Raw genomic sequence first — 14,718 nt, 5'->3', positions numbered from 1 at the left:
GGGGTTTGACGAATTCTCTAAACGATAAAAGACATAGGATGTCCGCTCCAGCAGCTAACAATGTCGTTTCTTTCAAGGACCGGGCAACGGCCGATCAGGCCAAACCCCACAACGATCTCCTTGTCATCGAGCTGACGATCCAGGACATCGACACCGGATGCTTGGCCAATATTATCTACAAAAGCACCCTCGAAAGAATGGATATCGATCTGTGCGCCGTTACGAAAAGACCCAGCCCGATATTCGGACTCTCGGGAAATGCTACTATGACTCTCGGCTCGATCGACCTCGTTGTTAAAGCCGGGAGCGTCACCAAAGTCACAGAATTCTTAGTCATCGACCGCCCAACATCGTACGACACGATCGTCGGTACTCCATGGCTGAATTCCATGCGAGCGATCCCTTCGACATTCCATATGTGCCTTAAGTTTCCAACCCCTCGTGGAGTCAAAACCATACAAGGAGACCGCAGGATGTCGCAAGTATGTTTCGCCGCCGAGTTAAAAAGAAAGAACTTGGCGATCGAAACTTCCCATAAAAAGAAAAGAAAGCTGACTCTCCATGAGAACGCCCCGGAACGAGACTCGGAAGTCTTCTGGCAATCTCAAAGGGCCGAAGCCCTAGAAGGGAAGCGCGAACCGACTTGCGAACCGGTAATTTCGATCTGCCTCGACGAATCCTCCCCGGAACGATGCGTCGAGATTGGAGCCAACCTCCGCGAGCCACTAAAGACGGAGCTCATCGCCTGTCTCAAAAAGAACCTCAATGCGTTCGCTTGGGCCGCAAAAGATATGCCAGGGATCGATATCGGCATAACGTGTCATGAGTTTAACATCGATCCGACCTACAGACCCGTAAAAAAAAAAGGCAGAAGCTAGGACCGGAGCGTGCCACCGCGGTAAATGAGGAAGTCGAAAGACTCCTGAAGGTCGGATCAATAACAGAAGTTAGGTATCCAGACTGGCTCGCTAACCCGGTTGTGGTCAAAAAGAAAAACGGCAAATGGCGAGTATGCGTCGATTTCACCGATCTCAACAAGGCCTGTCCAAAAGATTGCTTCCCACTCCCGCACATCGACCGACTGGTCGAAGCAACAGCAGGGAACAAACTCTTATCATTTATGGATGCCTTCTCCGGGTACAATCAGATCATGATGAATCCCGACGATCGTGAGAAAACTGCGTTCATCACCGATCGGGGAACATATTGCTACAAAGTAATGCCTTTCGGTCTCAAGAATGCAGGCGCCACTTACCAGCGACTTGTCAATCGAATTTTCTCCGAACAGCTCGGCAAGACTATGGAGGTATACATCGATGACATGCTCGTAAAGTCTCTTGACGAGCACGACCACGTCTCCCATTTGGAGGAGTGCTTTGCAAAACTTAACGCCCGCAACATGAAACTGAACCCTGCAAAGTGTAGATTCGCGGTGGCATCTGGAGAATTTCTCGGGTACCTAGTCACGTGTCGTGGGATCGAAGCCAATCCTAAGCAGATAAACGCGTTAATAGAGATGGTCTCGCCAAGGACGAAACGGGAAGTCCAAAGGCTAACCGGAAGAGTCGCGGCCTTGAACCGTTTCATCTCGCGCTCGACGGATAAGTGTCTTCCTTTCTACGACATGCTGAAAGGGAATAAGAAGTTCGGATGGTCAGAGGAATATGAGAAAGCTTTCCAACAGCAAAAACATTACCTAGCCACTCCTCACGTCCTCGCAAAACCAGTGGAGGGAGAACCCTTGTTCCTGTACATCGCAGTCTCCACGACAGCGGTAAGCGGCGTTTTGATTAGAGAGGAGCGCGGTGAGAAAAAACCAATCTTCTACATAAGCAAAACGTTACTGGACGCCGAGACCCGGTATCCCCTAATGGAGAAACTAGCATTCGCAGTTGTGACATCGGCAAGGAAACTCCGGCCATACTTTCAATCGCATACCATAATTATCCTCACCACCTTCCCCCTGCGAACGATCTTGCACAGTCCGAGTCAGTCAGGACGACTCGCAAAATGGGCAATCGAACTAAGCGAGTACGACGTGGAGTACCGCCCAATAACCTGCGCAAAATCTCAAGTACTAGCGGACTTCTTGGTAGAAATGCCCACGGGGGATATGACAAACACGGAACCAGACTCAACCTGGATTCTTCACGTCGACGGATCATCGTCCAAACAAGGATCCGGGATCGGAATCCGGCTTACGTCTCCGACCGGCGAAGTCTTGGAACAGTCGTTCCGATTGGAATTCCATGCGTCGAACAATGAGGTCGAATATGAAGCACGCGTTGCAGGATTACGATTAGCCCATGGGCTTAAGATCCGCAACATTCACGCTTACTGTGACTCTCAGTTAGTCGCAAATCAGTACATCGGCGAATACGAAGCGAGGGACGAAAGAATGGATGCATATCTAAAACACATCCAAGAGCTCTCCCGAGACTTCAACCACTTCACCCTCACTAGGATTCCTCGCTCGGAAAACACTCAGGCGGATGCCTTGGCCGCACTCGCATCAAGTTCGGATTCTGGACTAAGACGAGTAATCCCTGTCGAGTTCATCAAACACCCAAGCATCGGACCACCAGTGGTCGCCAATCTGATTCGAGCACAAATCAAAAATGCGGAGGATGTCGAAGACCCACCAGAAGAAAACGTGGATCAGTCGGAATACGGCTGCGACAGCCCATGGCTAGAGCCAATCCGAGCATACATAATCAACGGAACACTTCCCACTGAGAAATGGGCGGCTCACAAAATCATGACCCAGGCCGCGCGATATGTAACGGTAGAAGGAGAAATCTACAAATGGAGATTCTCTGGCCCACTCATGACCTGCGCCGAAGGCGAATAAGCAAGAAGAGTAATGGAGGAGGTTCATTTCGGATCATGTGGGAACCACTCCAGCGGAAGATCTCTCGCCCTAAAAATAAAACGCCATGGTTATTACTGGCCAACTATGATCAAAGACTGCGAGAAGTTCACACGGAAGTGCGAAAAATGCCAAAGGCACGCGCCGACAATCCATCAACCCACGGAAGTCCTCTCGTCCATCTCGTCTCCGTATCCCTTCATGCGATGGTCCATGGATATCGTGGGGCCATTACACAACTCGAAGCAGAAACGCTTCCTCCTGGTCCTCACGGATTTCTTCTCAAAGTGGGTAGAGGCAGATTCCTACGCAAGTATCAAAGACGTACAAGTCGAGAACTTCGTACGGAAGAACATCATCACCAGACACGGGGTCATTTACGAAATCGTGACAGACAACGGATCTCAGTTCATATCTATCCGAATCGAAGCATTCTGCGAGAAGTGAAAGATACGACTGACCAAGTCGACTCCCAGATATACGCAGTGCAATGGCCAGGCAGAGACCATCAACAAAACCGTCCCCGACGGGTTAAAAAAGCGCTTAGAAGCCAAAAAGGGGCGATGGGCAGAAGAGCTCGAAGGAGTTCTTTGGTCGCATCGTACGACCCCGAGACGGGCTACGGGTGAAACCCCATTCGCCCTCATTTACGGAATGGAATGCATGATCTCCGCGTAAGTAGAATTTCCCAAAGTACGGAGAAGATTCCTCCCCGAACGAGAAGATCTTAACAGCGCAATGCTGCTAGACGAACTCGATCTTATTAACGAGCGGCGAGATCAAGCTCTCATAAGAATCCAAAATTACCAGCACGCCGCCACAAAATACTACAACTCAAACGTTCGCCATCGCAGGTTCAAAGAAGGCGACCTGGTCCTTCGCAAAGTCTTCCAAAACACTGCGTAACGCAGGAAAACTGGGAAGGTCCATACAAGGTCATAAAGGTAGTCCGACTAGGATCATACCAAATCGCAAACATGCAGGACGTCAAGATCCAAAGAACCTGGAACGTGATGCATCTTAAGAAATACTACCACTAATCGTAAAGTGGATCCAAAGAACTACGAGATGGCTTGATCCCCGAAAAAAGGGTACGTAGGCAGCTCGCCCAGCGAGTTCAGCTATCCCCCCCATCTTAAAAAAGGGGGGAATGGGTACGTATACTCGTATACTCCCACAACTTTCAAAAAGTCGATCTTTTCGAAACTTTTTACAAAAAAAAAAAAATGCGACGCTACAATCGCTAAGCCCACTATCCGACAAACGGCTAGAACGGCGGTCCAGAACTCGCCCAGAACACCTAAATCAGTTATCACGCTATAACCAACAAACCCACGAATGCTCATAAAAAAAAAAGCATCCTTGGTAAAAAGCCCGCAAGAAAAACGCGGCTCAAAACAAAAAAGATTAACTTCTGGCACTGTGAGACGTCGCAACACGCTTGAAGTTACGGTCTTTCCAACACTTATGGAAACAACACTCTTGTTTCCAAAATCAACATACCTCTAACGATGAAATGCCTTTAAAATGGCATCGCTTCTTTGTTGCTGATCACAACAAACGAACCCTAACGTCCTAAACAGACACTAGCCGCCCTCGAAAGGATAGGCTCTCTTTCAGCCGACAAGGATACCATAGCGCGCTATACAAGAAAATCCAAAATTTTGGCCAGCACCTCCAAACGGCCTTTGGAAGTAGCTCGATTCATGCCAAGACAAGTCATATAAGCCGATAACACTTCGCGGACTTTATATCGGTATGAATCAGGTAGAAATCGCAAACAGGCAAAACGAAAGCCGACTTGTCATCGCATAGCCTTAGTCCGAAAGTAAACCTAGGTCTTGCCCTAAACCCAGTCTTGCTGGATCCTGACATCTCAAAAGCATAATATCGACATCCCAATATGAGATCCCAAAACTTGTCTCTTCACTTAAGTCTATACGTTTTCACGAGTCCTCGCACAAAGCAAAAGCTGTGCGCTCAACAGACTATGGATACGGTGCTCGTCCGGGGGCAAGGAACGAGACGACAACTCACTCCTTCGCCCTCTAACTTCGAAAAACCGGGAGTTCTCTCGATTTATAATAAGCCGAAAAGGTTTTATAGATTGAGCCAAACATTATACAAAAAGCCCTAACAAGGGCAGGGATTCAAAGCCACCAACGGCCAGTCCCGAAACATGCAAACTGTGGCCTCACAAACAGGCCAAAACAGAAAATAAAAAAATCCCCGAAAGGATCATTACCCTAAGCACTCCTCAGAGCACTACCTTCATCCTCAACCTCACAGCCATTGCCTCCCTCGGCCGATTCGTCGTTTCCTCTCCCGCTCGCAACATCTCCACCTTCTTTAGCCACGGGGCCTTGCCCCTCGGTCTCTCCCGAACATGGCGTGAGGGTGCATTCAAACTGCAGCTGAGAGAGGATCGAGTCAAAGTCCCCGTCGGAAGCCTTCAATTCCTCCTTGCGAGATAACAACCTGGTTTCTTCGGAATCCAGAGTCGGAACCATGTCGCCTTTAAGCAGGTGGATCTCGTTCATGCTTCCCTCGACGCTCGCCAGAGCCAGGTCCTTCTCATGGACTGCCATGAGGGAATCAAACAGAACAGCCATCCTCGTCAGGCGAGCGTGAAAATCATCCCTCGAAACAACAGTCCTCGACTCTTCTCGGTTCTGAATTTCACGCAGGAGACGACGGACTTTGGAAGCCTTGCTCTTCTTCTCTTTCTTCAGCTTGAACAATGCACTCGCTGACTTTCCGAGGTCCCGCTCGAGATCGCTGACCCAAACCTCCAGCTGAGAGAGCTCAGCAGCACGAGCAGCTTCAGTAGATTTCAACGCGACCTCGGCTTGCTTCAATGCCTCTTGCGATTCAGCCAGGCCCCTTGTCGAACGCTCTATCTCTGATCCACAGTCGCTGAGCATCCCGTCAATCAGGGATACAAACTAAACATGAAATAAGGGTCAAGATAATCATAGAACAAGGTGGCTTATGCTGAGAATAGTCAAAACAAACCTTGGCACGATGTTGCGACAAAGGTCCCGAGGGCTCCCCTTCCGCGCCAGCGGTACATCTCCTCTTCTTGACGGTCTCGGTCACAGCGCCAATCCTCTTGCGACTTTTGGTCAAAGGAGCAGCATTGGACGCGGGAAGCCCTAGGACGATCTCTTTCCTATCCAAAGGTTGAGGCATCAACTCCGTCGCCTTCTCCTCCTTAGGAGCTGGGACTGGTGTGGTCGAAGAACCCGAAGGTTGAGCCGAGACCTCCAAAACTTAAACAGGAACCATGGCCGATTCTGCGAGGGGCGTGGCATCACCAGGGGACTTGTTTCCTCCAGCCGAGGTCGACATCGCAGGCAAAGAAACGATAGCTGGCACCTCAAGCTGAATCCGACCCCTTCCTTCTCGGCACTGCGTCTGGACAGTCTCTCTTTGAAAGAAAGAAACCCGGCGATGAAGGTTGGAGTAGCCCCGTGCATGGACGGAGTTGGAATTGCCGAGTTGGCCTCACCCATCTCGACGTCGGAGCTTTTCTTTTCACTTGGGGAGGAAGACATTCTTGATAGGTAGTTTGAAGAAAAGAGAATGTAAGAGAAAGAGATGTCTGAAGAATGAGGAGTGGTGAATTGCTACTTATAAGGATATGAGGGTGACGTGGATTTCCGCAATAAATATTCTTAGCCAAAGATTTCGATTTCTAATTCATATCACTCGCCCGCAAAATCATCTCCAAGTCTTACGGGCTGTGGGGCTAACTGTTGGGGTCAAAAACGGTTAATTCGAAATCAACGGCTATGCTTATTTCTTATTCACGGATTTCTCGCAAAACATTCACTGAAAGAAAGATCGGAAGTGAACGAACGAGCGAATCCCACACAAAAGCCACCCGCCGGAGAGCTGAACCGTCACGCGGGTCAGCTCACCGGCGAGCTCAACCATCACGTCGGACAGCTCGCCGGCGAGCTGAACCGACGTGTGGTTATACTCGCCCGGCGAGCTCAACCGTCACGCCGGTCAGCTCGCCGGCAAGCTGAACCGACGTGTGGTTGCACTCGCCCGGTGAGCTCAACCATTGTGCCGGTCAGCTCGCCGGCGAGCTGAACCGTCGCGTGACTGTGCTCGCCGGCGAGTTCGGCCGTCACGCAAGTCGGCTCGCCCGGCTAGCTCGACCTGATCTCGACCTGTCCGACTTACTTCGACTCTCGTATCTTCCGTATAGCTGTGATATCCGACCTTAGGGACCATATACTTCCCGTTTCGTTTTGATTAAAGTTATTCTCGAAGTTTTATGACCAAAACCGAGTAATCGTATAAACGCCAAAAGGCCTAAGAACGGTCCGCAAGGATCCAGAATGGTCTAGAGGCCCATCTACGCTCTCAGAAGGGATTCGAGCCCATAAAAGTTATGACGGTTTGTCCTGACTCGCAGAAATACGATAAATGCTAAGTTTCCAAAGATAAATGTAAAGATTCGAGGATAACTATCAAGATCGACAAAAAATGGAATATTCCCAAAAGAGATAGACTTGGGCCCGAAGGCGAAGGATGGGCCACCGACATAGAGCAACTATATAAGGAGAGCAGGAGCAGAAGAAAAAGGGATCCGAGAATTTAGACTTGGAGAACTCCTGTTAGCTTAGAGAACTTAGGGCTTAGGTGGTTAGACTAGCACGGCAAGGCTTAGGACGTCTTGGCCGCCTCTTGTCCTGTTGTTCCGATAGTTAGCATATCTCTACTCCTCTCGGAGAAATCTTGTATTCATATTATTCAATAAAACGCCTCTGAGCGATTATCTATCTTTTTATCGTTCTAAAGTGATTACGCAGAGAATTCAGACCTTCAAGAAAAAACGGGTTCACTCGGTTTTCCTCCATTATTATTTATTATAATCGACGGTTTGAATTTCGGTTCCCACAGTTTGGCGCTAGAAGAAGGGGGGGGGGAGGGGTTTGACGAATTCTCTAACTCAAAAATCACTAAACGATAAAAGACACAGGATGTCCGCTCCAGGAGCTAACGATGTCGTTTCTTTCAAGGACCGGGCAACGGCCGATCAGGACAAACCCCACAACGATCTCCTTGTCATTGAGCTGACGATCCAGGACATCGACGTAGCGAGAGTGTTGGTTGACACCGGATGCTCGGCCAATATTATCTACAAAAGCACCCTCGAAAGAATGGAGATCAATCTTGCGCCATTACGAAAAGACCCAGCCCGATATTCGGACTCTCGGGAAATGCTACTATGACTCTCGGCTCGATCGACCTCGTTGTTAAAGCCGGGAGCGTCACCAAAGTCACGGAATTCTTAGTCATCGACCGCCCAACATCGTACAACGCGATCGTCGGTACTCCATGGCTGAATTCCATGCGAGCGATCCCTTCGACATTCCATCTGTGCCTTAAGTTTCCAACCCCTCGTGGAGTCGAAACCATACAAGGAGACCGCAGGATGTCGCAAGTATGTTTCGCCGCCGAGTTAAAAAGAAAGAACTTGGCGATCGAAACTTCCCATAAAAAGAAAAGAAAGCTGACTCTTGATGAGAATGTCCCGGAACGAGACTCGGAAGTCTTCTGGCAATCTCAAAGGGCCAAAACCCTAGAAGGGAAGCACGAACCGACTTGCGAACCGGTAATTTCGATCTGCCTCAACGAATCCTCTCCGGAACAATGCGTCGAGATTGGAGCCAACCTCCGCGAGCTACTAAAGACAGAGCTCATCGCCTGTCTCAAAAAGAACCTCAATGCGTTCGCTTCGGCCGCGGAAGATATGCCAGGGATCGATATCGGCATAACGTGTCATGAGCTTAACATCGATCCGACCTACAGACCCGTCAAACAAAAAATGCGGAAGCTAGGACCGGAGCGTGCCACCGCGGTAAATGAGGAAGTCGAAAGACTCCTGAAGGTCGGATCAATAACAGAAGTTAGGTATCCAGACTGGCTCGCTAACCCGGTCGTGGTCAAAAAGAAAAACGGCAAATGGCGAGTATGCGTCGATTTCACCAATCTCAACAAGGCATGTCCAAAAGATTGCTTCCCACTCCCGCACATCGACCGACTGGTCGAAGCAACAGCAGGGAACAAACTCTTATCATTTATGGATGCCTTCTCCGGGTACAATCAGATCATGATGAATTCCGACGATCGTGAGAAAACTGCGTTCATCACCGATTGGGGAACATATTGCTACAAAGTAATGCCTTTCGGTCTCAAGAATGCAGGCACCACTTACCAGCGACTTGTCAATCGAATTTTCTCCGAACAGCTCGGCAAGACTATGGAGGTATACATCGATGACATGCTCGTAGAGTCTCTTGATGAGCACGACCACGTCTCCCATTTGGAGGAGTGCTTTGCAAAACTTAACGCCCGCAACATAAAACTGAACCCTGCAAAGTGTAGATTCGCAGTGGCATCAGGAGAATTTCTTGGGTACCTAGTCACGTGTCGTGGGATCGAAGCCAATCCTAAGCAGATAAACGCGTTAATAGAGATGGTCTCGCCAAGGACGAAACGGGAAGTCCAATGGCTAACCAGAAGAGTCGCGGCCTTGAACCGTTTCATCTCGCGCTCGACGGATAAGTGTCTTCCTTTCTACGACACGCTGAAAGGGAATAAGAAGTTCGAATGGTCGGAGGAATGTGAGAAAGCTTTTCAACAGCTAAAACATTACTTAGCCACTCCTCCCGTCCTCGCAAAACCAGTGGAGGGAGAACCCTTTTTCCTGTACATCGCAGTCTCCACGACAGTGGTACGCGGCATTTTGATTAGAGAGGAGCGCGGTGAGCAAAAACCAATCTTTTACATAAGCAAAACGTTACTGGACGCTGAGACCCGGTATCCCCTGATGGAGAAACTAGCATTTTCAGTTGTGACATCGGCAAGGAAACTCCGGCCGTACTTTCAATCGCATACCATAATAATCATCACCACCTTCCCCCTGCGAACGATCTTGCACAGTCCGAGTCAGTCAGGACGACTCGCAAAATGGGCAATCGAACTAAGCGAGTACGACGTGGAGTACCGCCCAAGAACCTGCGCAAAATCTCAAGTACTAGCGAACTTCTTGGTAGAATTGCCCACGGGGGATATGACAAACACGGAGACGGACTCAACCTGGATTCTTCACGTCGACGGATCATCGTCCAAACAAGGATCCGGGATCAGAATCCGGCTCACGTCTCCGACCGGCAAAGTCTTGGAACAGTTGTTCCGATTGGAATTCCATGCGTCGAACAACAAGGCCGAATATGAAGCACTCGTCGCAGGATTACGATTAGCCCATGGGCTTAAGATCCGCAACATTTACGCTTACTGTGACTCTCAGTTAGTCGCAAATCAGTACAGCGGAGAATACGAAGCGAGGGACGAAAGAATGGATGCATATTTAAAACTCATCCAAGACCTCTCCCGAGACTTCAACCACCTCGCCCTCGCTAGGATTCCTCACTCGGAAAACACTCAGGCGGATGCCTTGGCCGCACTCGCATCAAGTTTGGATTCTGGACTAAGACGAGTAATCCCCGTCGAGTTCATCAAACACCCAGGCATCGGACCACCAGTGGTCGCCAATCTGATTAGAGCACAAATCGAAAATGCGGAGGAAGTCGAAGACCCACCAGAAGAAAACGTGGATCAGTCGGAATACGGCTGCGACAGCCCATGGCTAGAGCCAATCCGAGCATACATAATCAACGGAACGCTTCCCACTGAGAAATGGGCGGCTCGTAAAATCAAGACCCAGGCCGCGCGATATGTAACGGTAGAAGGAGAAATCTACAAATGGAGATTCTCCGGCCCACTCAAGACCTGCGCCGAAGGCGAAAAAGCAAGAAGAGTAATGGAGGAGGTTCATTCCGGATCATGTGGGAACCACTCCGGCGGAAGATCTCTCACCGTAAAAATAAAACGCCATGGTTATTACTGGCCAACTATGATCAAAGACTGCGAGAAGTTCGCACGGAAGTGCGAAAAATGCCAAAGGCACGCGCCGACAATCCATCAACCCGCGGAAGTCCTCTTGTCCATCTCGTCTCCGTTGAGGTCAAAAACGGTTATTTCGAAATCAACGGCTATGATTATTTCTTATTCACGGTTTCTCGCAAAACATTCACGGATTTCTTCTCAAAGTGGGTAGAGGCAGATTCCTACGCAAGTATCAAAGACGTACAAGTCGAGAACTTCGTATGGAAGAACATCATCACCAGACACGGGGTCCCTTACGAAATCGTGACAGACAACGGATCTCAGTTCATCTCTACCCGATTCGAAGCATTCTGCGAGAAGTGGAAGATACGACTGACCAAGTCGACTCCCAGATATCCGCAGTGCAATGGCCAGGCAGAGACCATCAACAAAACCGTCCTCGACGGGTTAAAAAAGCGCTTAGAAGCCAAAAAGGGGCGATGGGCAGAAGAGCTCGAAGGAGTTCTTTGGTCGCATCGTACGACCCCGAGACGGGCTATGGGTGAAACCCCATTCGCCCTCGTTTACGGAACGGAATGTATGATCTCCGCGGAAGTAGAATTTCCTGGAGTACGGAGAAGATTCCTCCCCGAACGAGAAGATCTTAACATCGCAATGCTGCTGGACGAATTCGATCTTATTAACGAGCGGCGAGATCAAGCTCTCATACGAATCCAAAATTACCAGCACGCCACCGCAAAATACTACCACTCAAACGTTCGCCATCGCAGGTTCAAAGAAGGCGACCTGGTCCTTCGCAAAGTCTTCCAAAACACTGCCGAACGTAACGCAGGAAAACTGGGAGCAAACTGGGAAGGTCCATACAAGGTCATAAAGGTAGTCCGGCCAGGATCATACCAAATCGCAAACATGCAGGATGTCAAGATCCAAAGAACCTGAAACGCGATGCATCTTAAGAAATACTACCACTAATCGTAAAGTGGATCCAAAGAACTACGAGATGGCTTTATCCCCGAAAAAAGGGTACGTAGGCAGCTCGCCCAGCGAGTTAAGCTATCCCCCATCTTAAAAAGGGGGGGGGGGAATGGGTACGTATACTCGTATACTCCCATAACTTTCAAAAAGTCGATCTTTTCGAAACTTTTTACAAAAAAAAAAAAAACGCGACGCTACAATCGCTAAGCCCACTATCCGACAAACGACTAGAACGGCGGTGCAGAACTCGCCCAGGACACCTAAATCAGTTATCACGCTAAAACCAACAAACCCACAAATGCTCATTAAAAAAAAAGCATCCTTGGTAAAAAGCACGCAAGAAAAACGCGGCTCAAAACAAAAAAGATTAACTTCTGGCACTGTGAGACGTCGCAACACGCTTGAAGTTACGGCCTTTCCAACACTTATGGAAACAACACTCTTGTTTCCAAAATCAACATACCTCTAACGATGAAATGCCTTTAAAATGGCATCGCTTCTTTGTTGCTGATCACAACAAACGAACCCTAACGTCCTAAACAGACACTAGCCGCCCTCGAAAGGATAGGCTCTCTTTCATCCGACAAGGATACCATAGCGCGCTATACAAGAAAATCCAAAATTTTGGCCAGCACCTCCAAACGGCCTTTGGAAGTAGCTCGATTCATGCCAAGACAAGTCATATAAGCCGATAACACTTCGTGGACTTTATATCGGTATGAATCAGGTAGAAATCGCAAACAGGCAAAACGAAAGCCGACTTGTCATCGCATAGCCTTAGTCCGAAAGTAAACCTAGGTCTTGCCCTAAACCCAGTCTTGCTGGATCCTGACATCTCAAAAGCATAATATCGACATCCCAATATGAGATCCCAAAACTTGTCTCTTCACTTAAGTCTATACGTTTTCACGAGTCCTCGCACAAAGCAAAAGCTGTGCGCTCAACAGACTATGGATACGGTGCTCGTCCGGGGGCAAGGAACGAGACGACAACTCACTCCTTCGCCCTCTAACTTCGAAAAACCGGGAGTTCTCTCGATTTATAATAAGCCGAAAAGGTTTTATAGATTGAGCCAAACATTATACAAAAAGCCCTAACAAGGGCAGGGATTCAAAGCCACCAACGGCCAGTCCCGAAACATGCAAACTGTGGCCTCACAAACAGGCCAAAACAGAAAATAAAAAAATCCCCGAAAGGATCATTACCCTAAGCACTCCTCGGAGCACTACCTTCATCCTCAACCTCACAGCCATTGCCTCCCTCGGCCGATTCGTCGTTTCCTCTCCCGCTCGCAACATCTCCACCTTCTTCAGCCACGGGGCCTTGCCCCTCGGTCTCTCCCGAACATGGCGTGAGGGTGTATTCAAACTGCAGCTGAGAGAGGATCGAGTCGAAGTCCCCGTCGGAAGCCTTCAATTCCTCCTTGCAAGATAACAACCTGGTTTCTTCGGAATCCAGAGTCGGAACCATGTCGCCTTTAAGCAGGTGGATCTCGTTCATGCTTCCCTCGACGCTCGCCAGAGCCAGGTCCTTCTCATGGACTGCCATGAGGGAATCAAACAGAACAGCCATCCTCGTCAGGCGAGCGTGAAAATCATCCCTCGAAACAACAGTCCTCGAATCTTCTCGGTTCTGAATTTCACGCTGGAGACGACGGACTTCGGAAGCCTTGCTCTTCTTCTCTTTCTTCAGCTTGAACAATGCACTCGCTGACTTTCCGAGGTCCCGCTCGAGATCGCTGACCCGAACCTCCAGCTGAGAGAGCTCAGCAGCACGAGCAGCTTCAGTAGATTTCAACGCGGCCTCGGCTTGTTTCAATGCCTCTCGCGATTCAGCCAGGCCCCTTGTCGAATGCTCTATCTCTGATCCGCAGTCGCTGAGCATCTCGTCAATCAGGGATACAAACTAAACATGAAATAAGGGTCAAGATAATCATAGAACAAGGTGGCTTATGCTGAGAATAGTCAAAACAAACCTTGGCACGATGTTGCGACAAAGGTCCCGAGGGCTCCCCTTCCGCGCCAGCGGTACATCTCCTCTTCTTGACGGTCTCGGTCGCAGCGCCATTCCTCTTGCGACTTTTGGTCAAAGGAGCAGCACTGGATGTGGGAAGCCCTAGGACGATCTCCTTCATATCCAAAGGTGGAGGCAACAACTCCGTCGCCTTGTCCTCCTTAGGAGCTGGGACTGGTGTGGTCGAAGAGCCCGAAGGTTGAGCCGAGACCTCCGGAACTTGAACAGGAACCATGGCCGATTCTGTGAGGGGCGTGGCATCACCATGGGACTTGTTTCCTCCAGCCGAGGTCGACATCGCAGGCGAAGAAAGGATAGCTGGCACCTCAGGCTGAATCCGACCCCCTTCCTTCTCGGCACTGCGTCTGGACAGTCTCTCTTTGAAAGAAAGAAACCCGGCGATGAAGGTTGGAGTAGCCCCGTGCATGGCCGGAGTCGGAAGTGCCGAGTTGGCCTCACCCATCTCGACTTGGGGCTTTTCTTTTTACTTGGGGAGGAAGACATTCTTGATAGGTAGTTTGAAGAAAAGAGAATGTGAGAGAAAGAGATGTGTGAAGAATGAGGAGTGGTGAGTTGCTAATTATAAGGATATGAGGGTGACGTGGATTTCCGCAATAAATATTCTTAGCCAAAGATTTCGATTTCTAATTCATATCACTCGCCCGCAAAATCGTCTCCAAGTCTTACGGGCTGGGGGGCTAACAGTTGAGGTCAAAAACGGTTATTTCGAAATCAACGGCTATGATTATTTCTTATTCACGGTTTCTCGCAAAACATTCACTGAAAGAAAGATCGGAAGTGAACGAACGAGCGAATCCCGCACAAAAGCCACTCGCCGGTGAGCTGACCACCGGAGAGCTGAACCGTCACGCGGGTCAGCTCACCGGCGAGCTCAACCATCATGTCGGACAGCTCGCCGGCGAGCTGAACCG

General features: G+C 49.4%; 1 protein-coding gene across 1 annotated transcript; it reads left to right on the top strand.

The window, feature by feature from the left end:
• Positions 1 to 38: 38 nt before the first annotated feature.
• On the top strand, positions 39 to 2,851 carry LOC125591812. The gene is made up of 2 exons (XM_048766674.1): positions 39 to 854; positions 992 to 2,851. Exons 1-2 carry the CDS (start codon positions 39 to 41, stop codon positions 2,849 to 2,851), a joined length of 2,676 nt encoding a protein of 891 aa, XP_048622631.1.
• Positions 2,852 to 14,718: the final 11,867 nt, after the last annotated feature.

Source organism: Brassica napus, chromosome C8 (genome assembly GCF_020379485.1).
Source record: "Brassica napus cultivar Da-Ae chromosome C8, Da-Ae, whole genome shotgun sequence".
Lineage (NCBI taxonomy): Eukaryota > Viridiplantae > Streptophyta > Magnoliopsida > Brassicales > Brassicaceae > Brassica > Brassica napus.
Note: the sequence above shows the minus strand (reverse complement) of the source record. Positions and strands in the feature narration are given on the sequence as shown.

Excerpts from the sequence above, each read along its gene's own strand:
- LOC125591812 (XM_048766674.1), top strand. The coding sequence starts at position 39 with ATGTCCGCTCCAGCAGCTAACAATGTCGTTTCTTTCAAGGACCGGGCA. Across the intron at positions 855-991 it reads TCGATCCGACCTACAGACCC|AAAAACGGCAAATGGCGAGT; the intron begins GTAAAAAAAAAA and ends GTGGTCAAAAAG.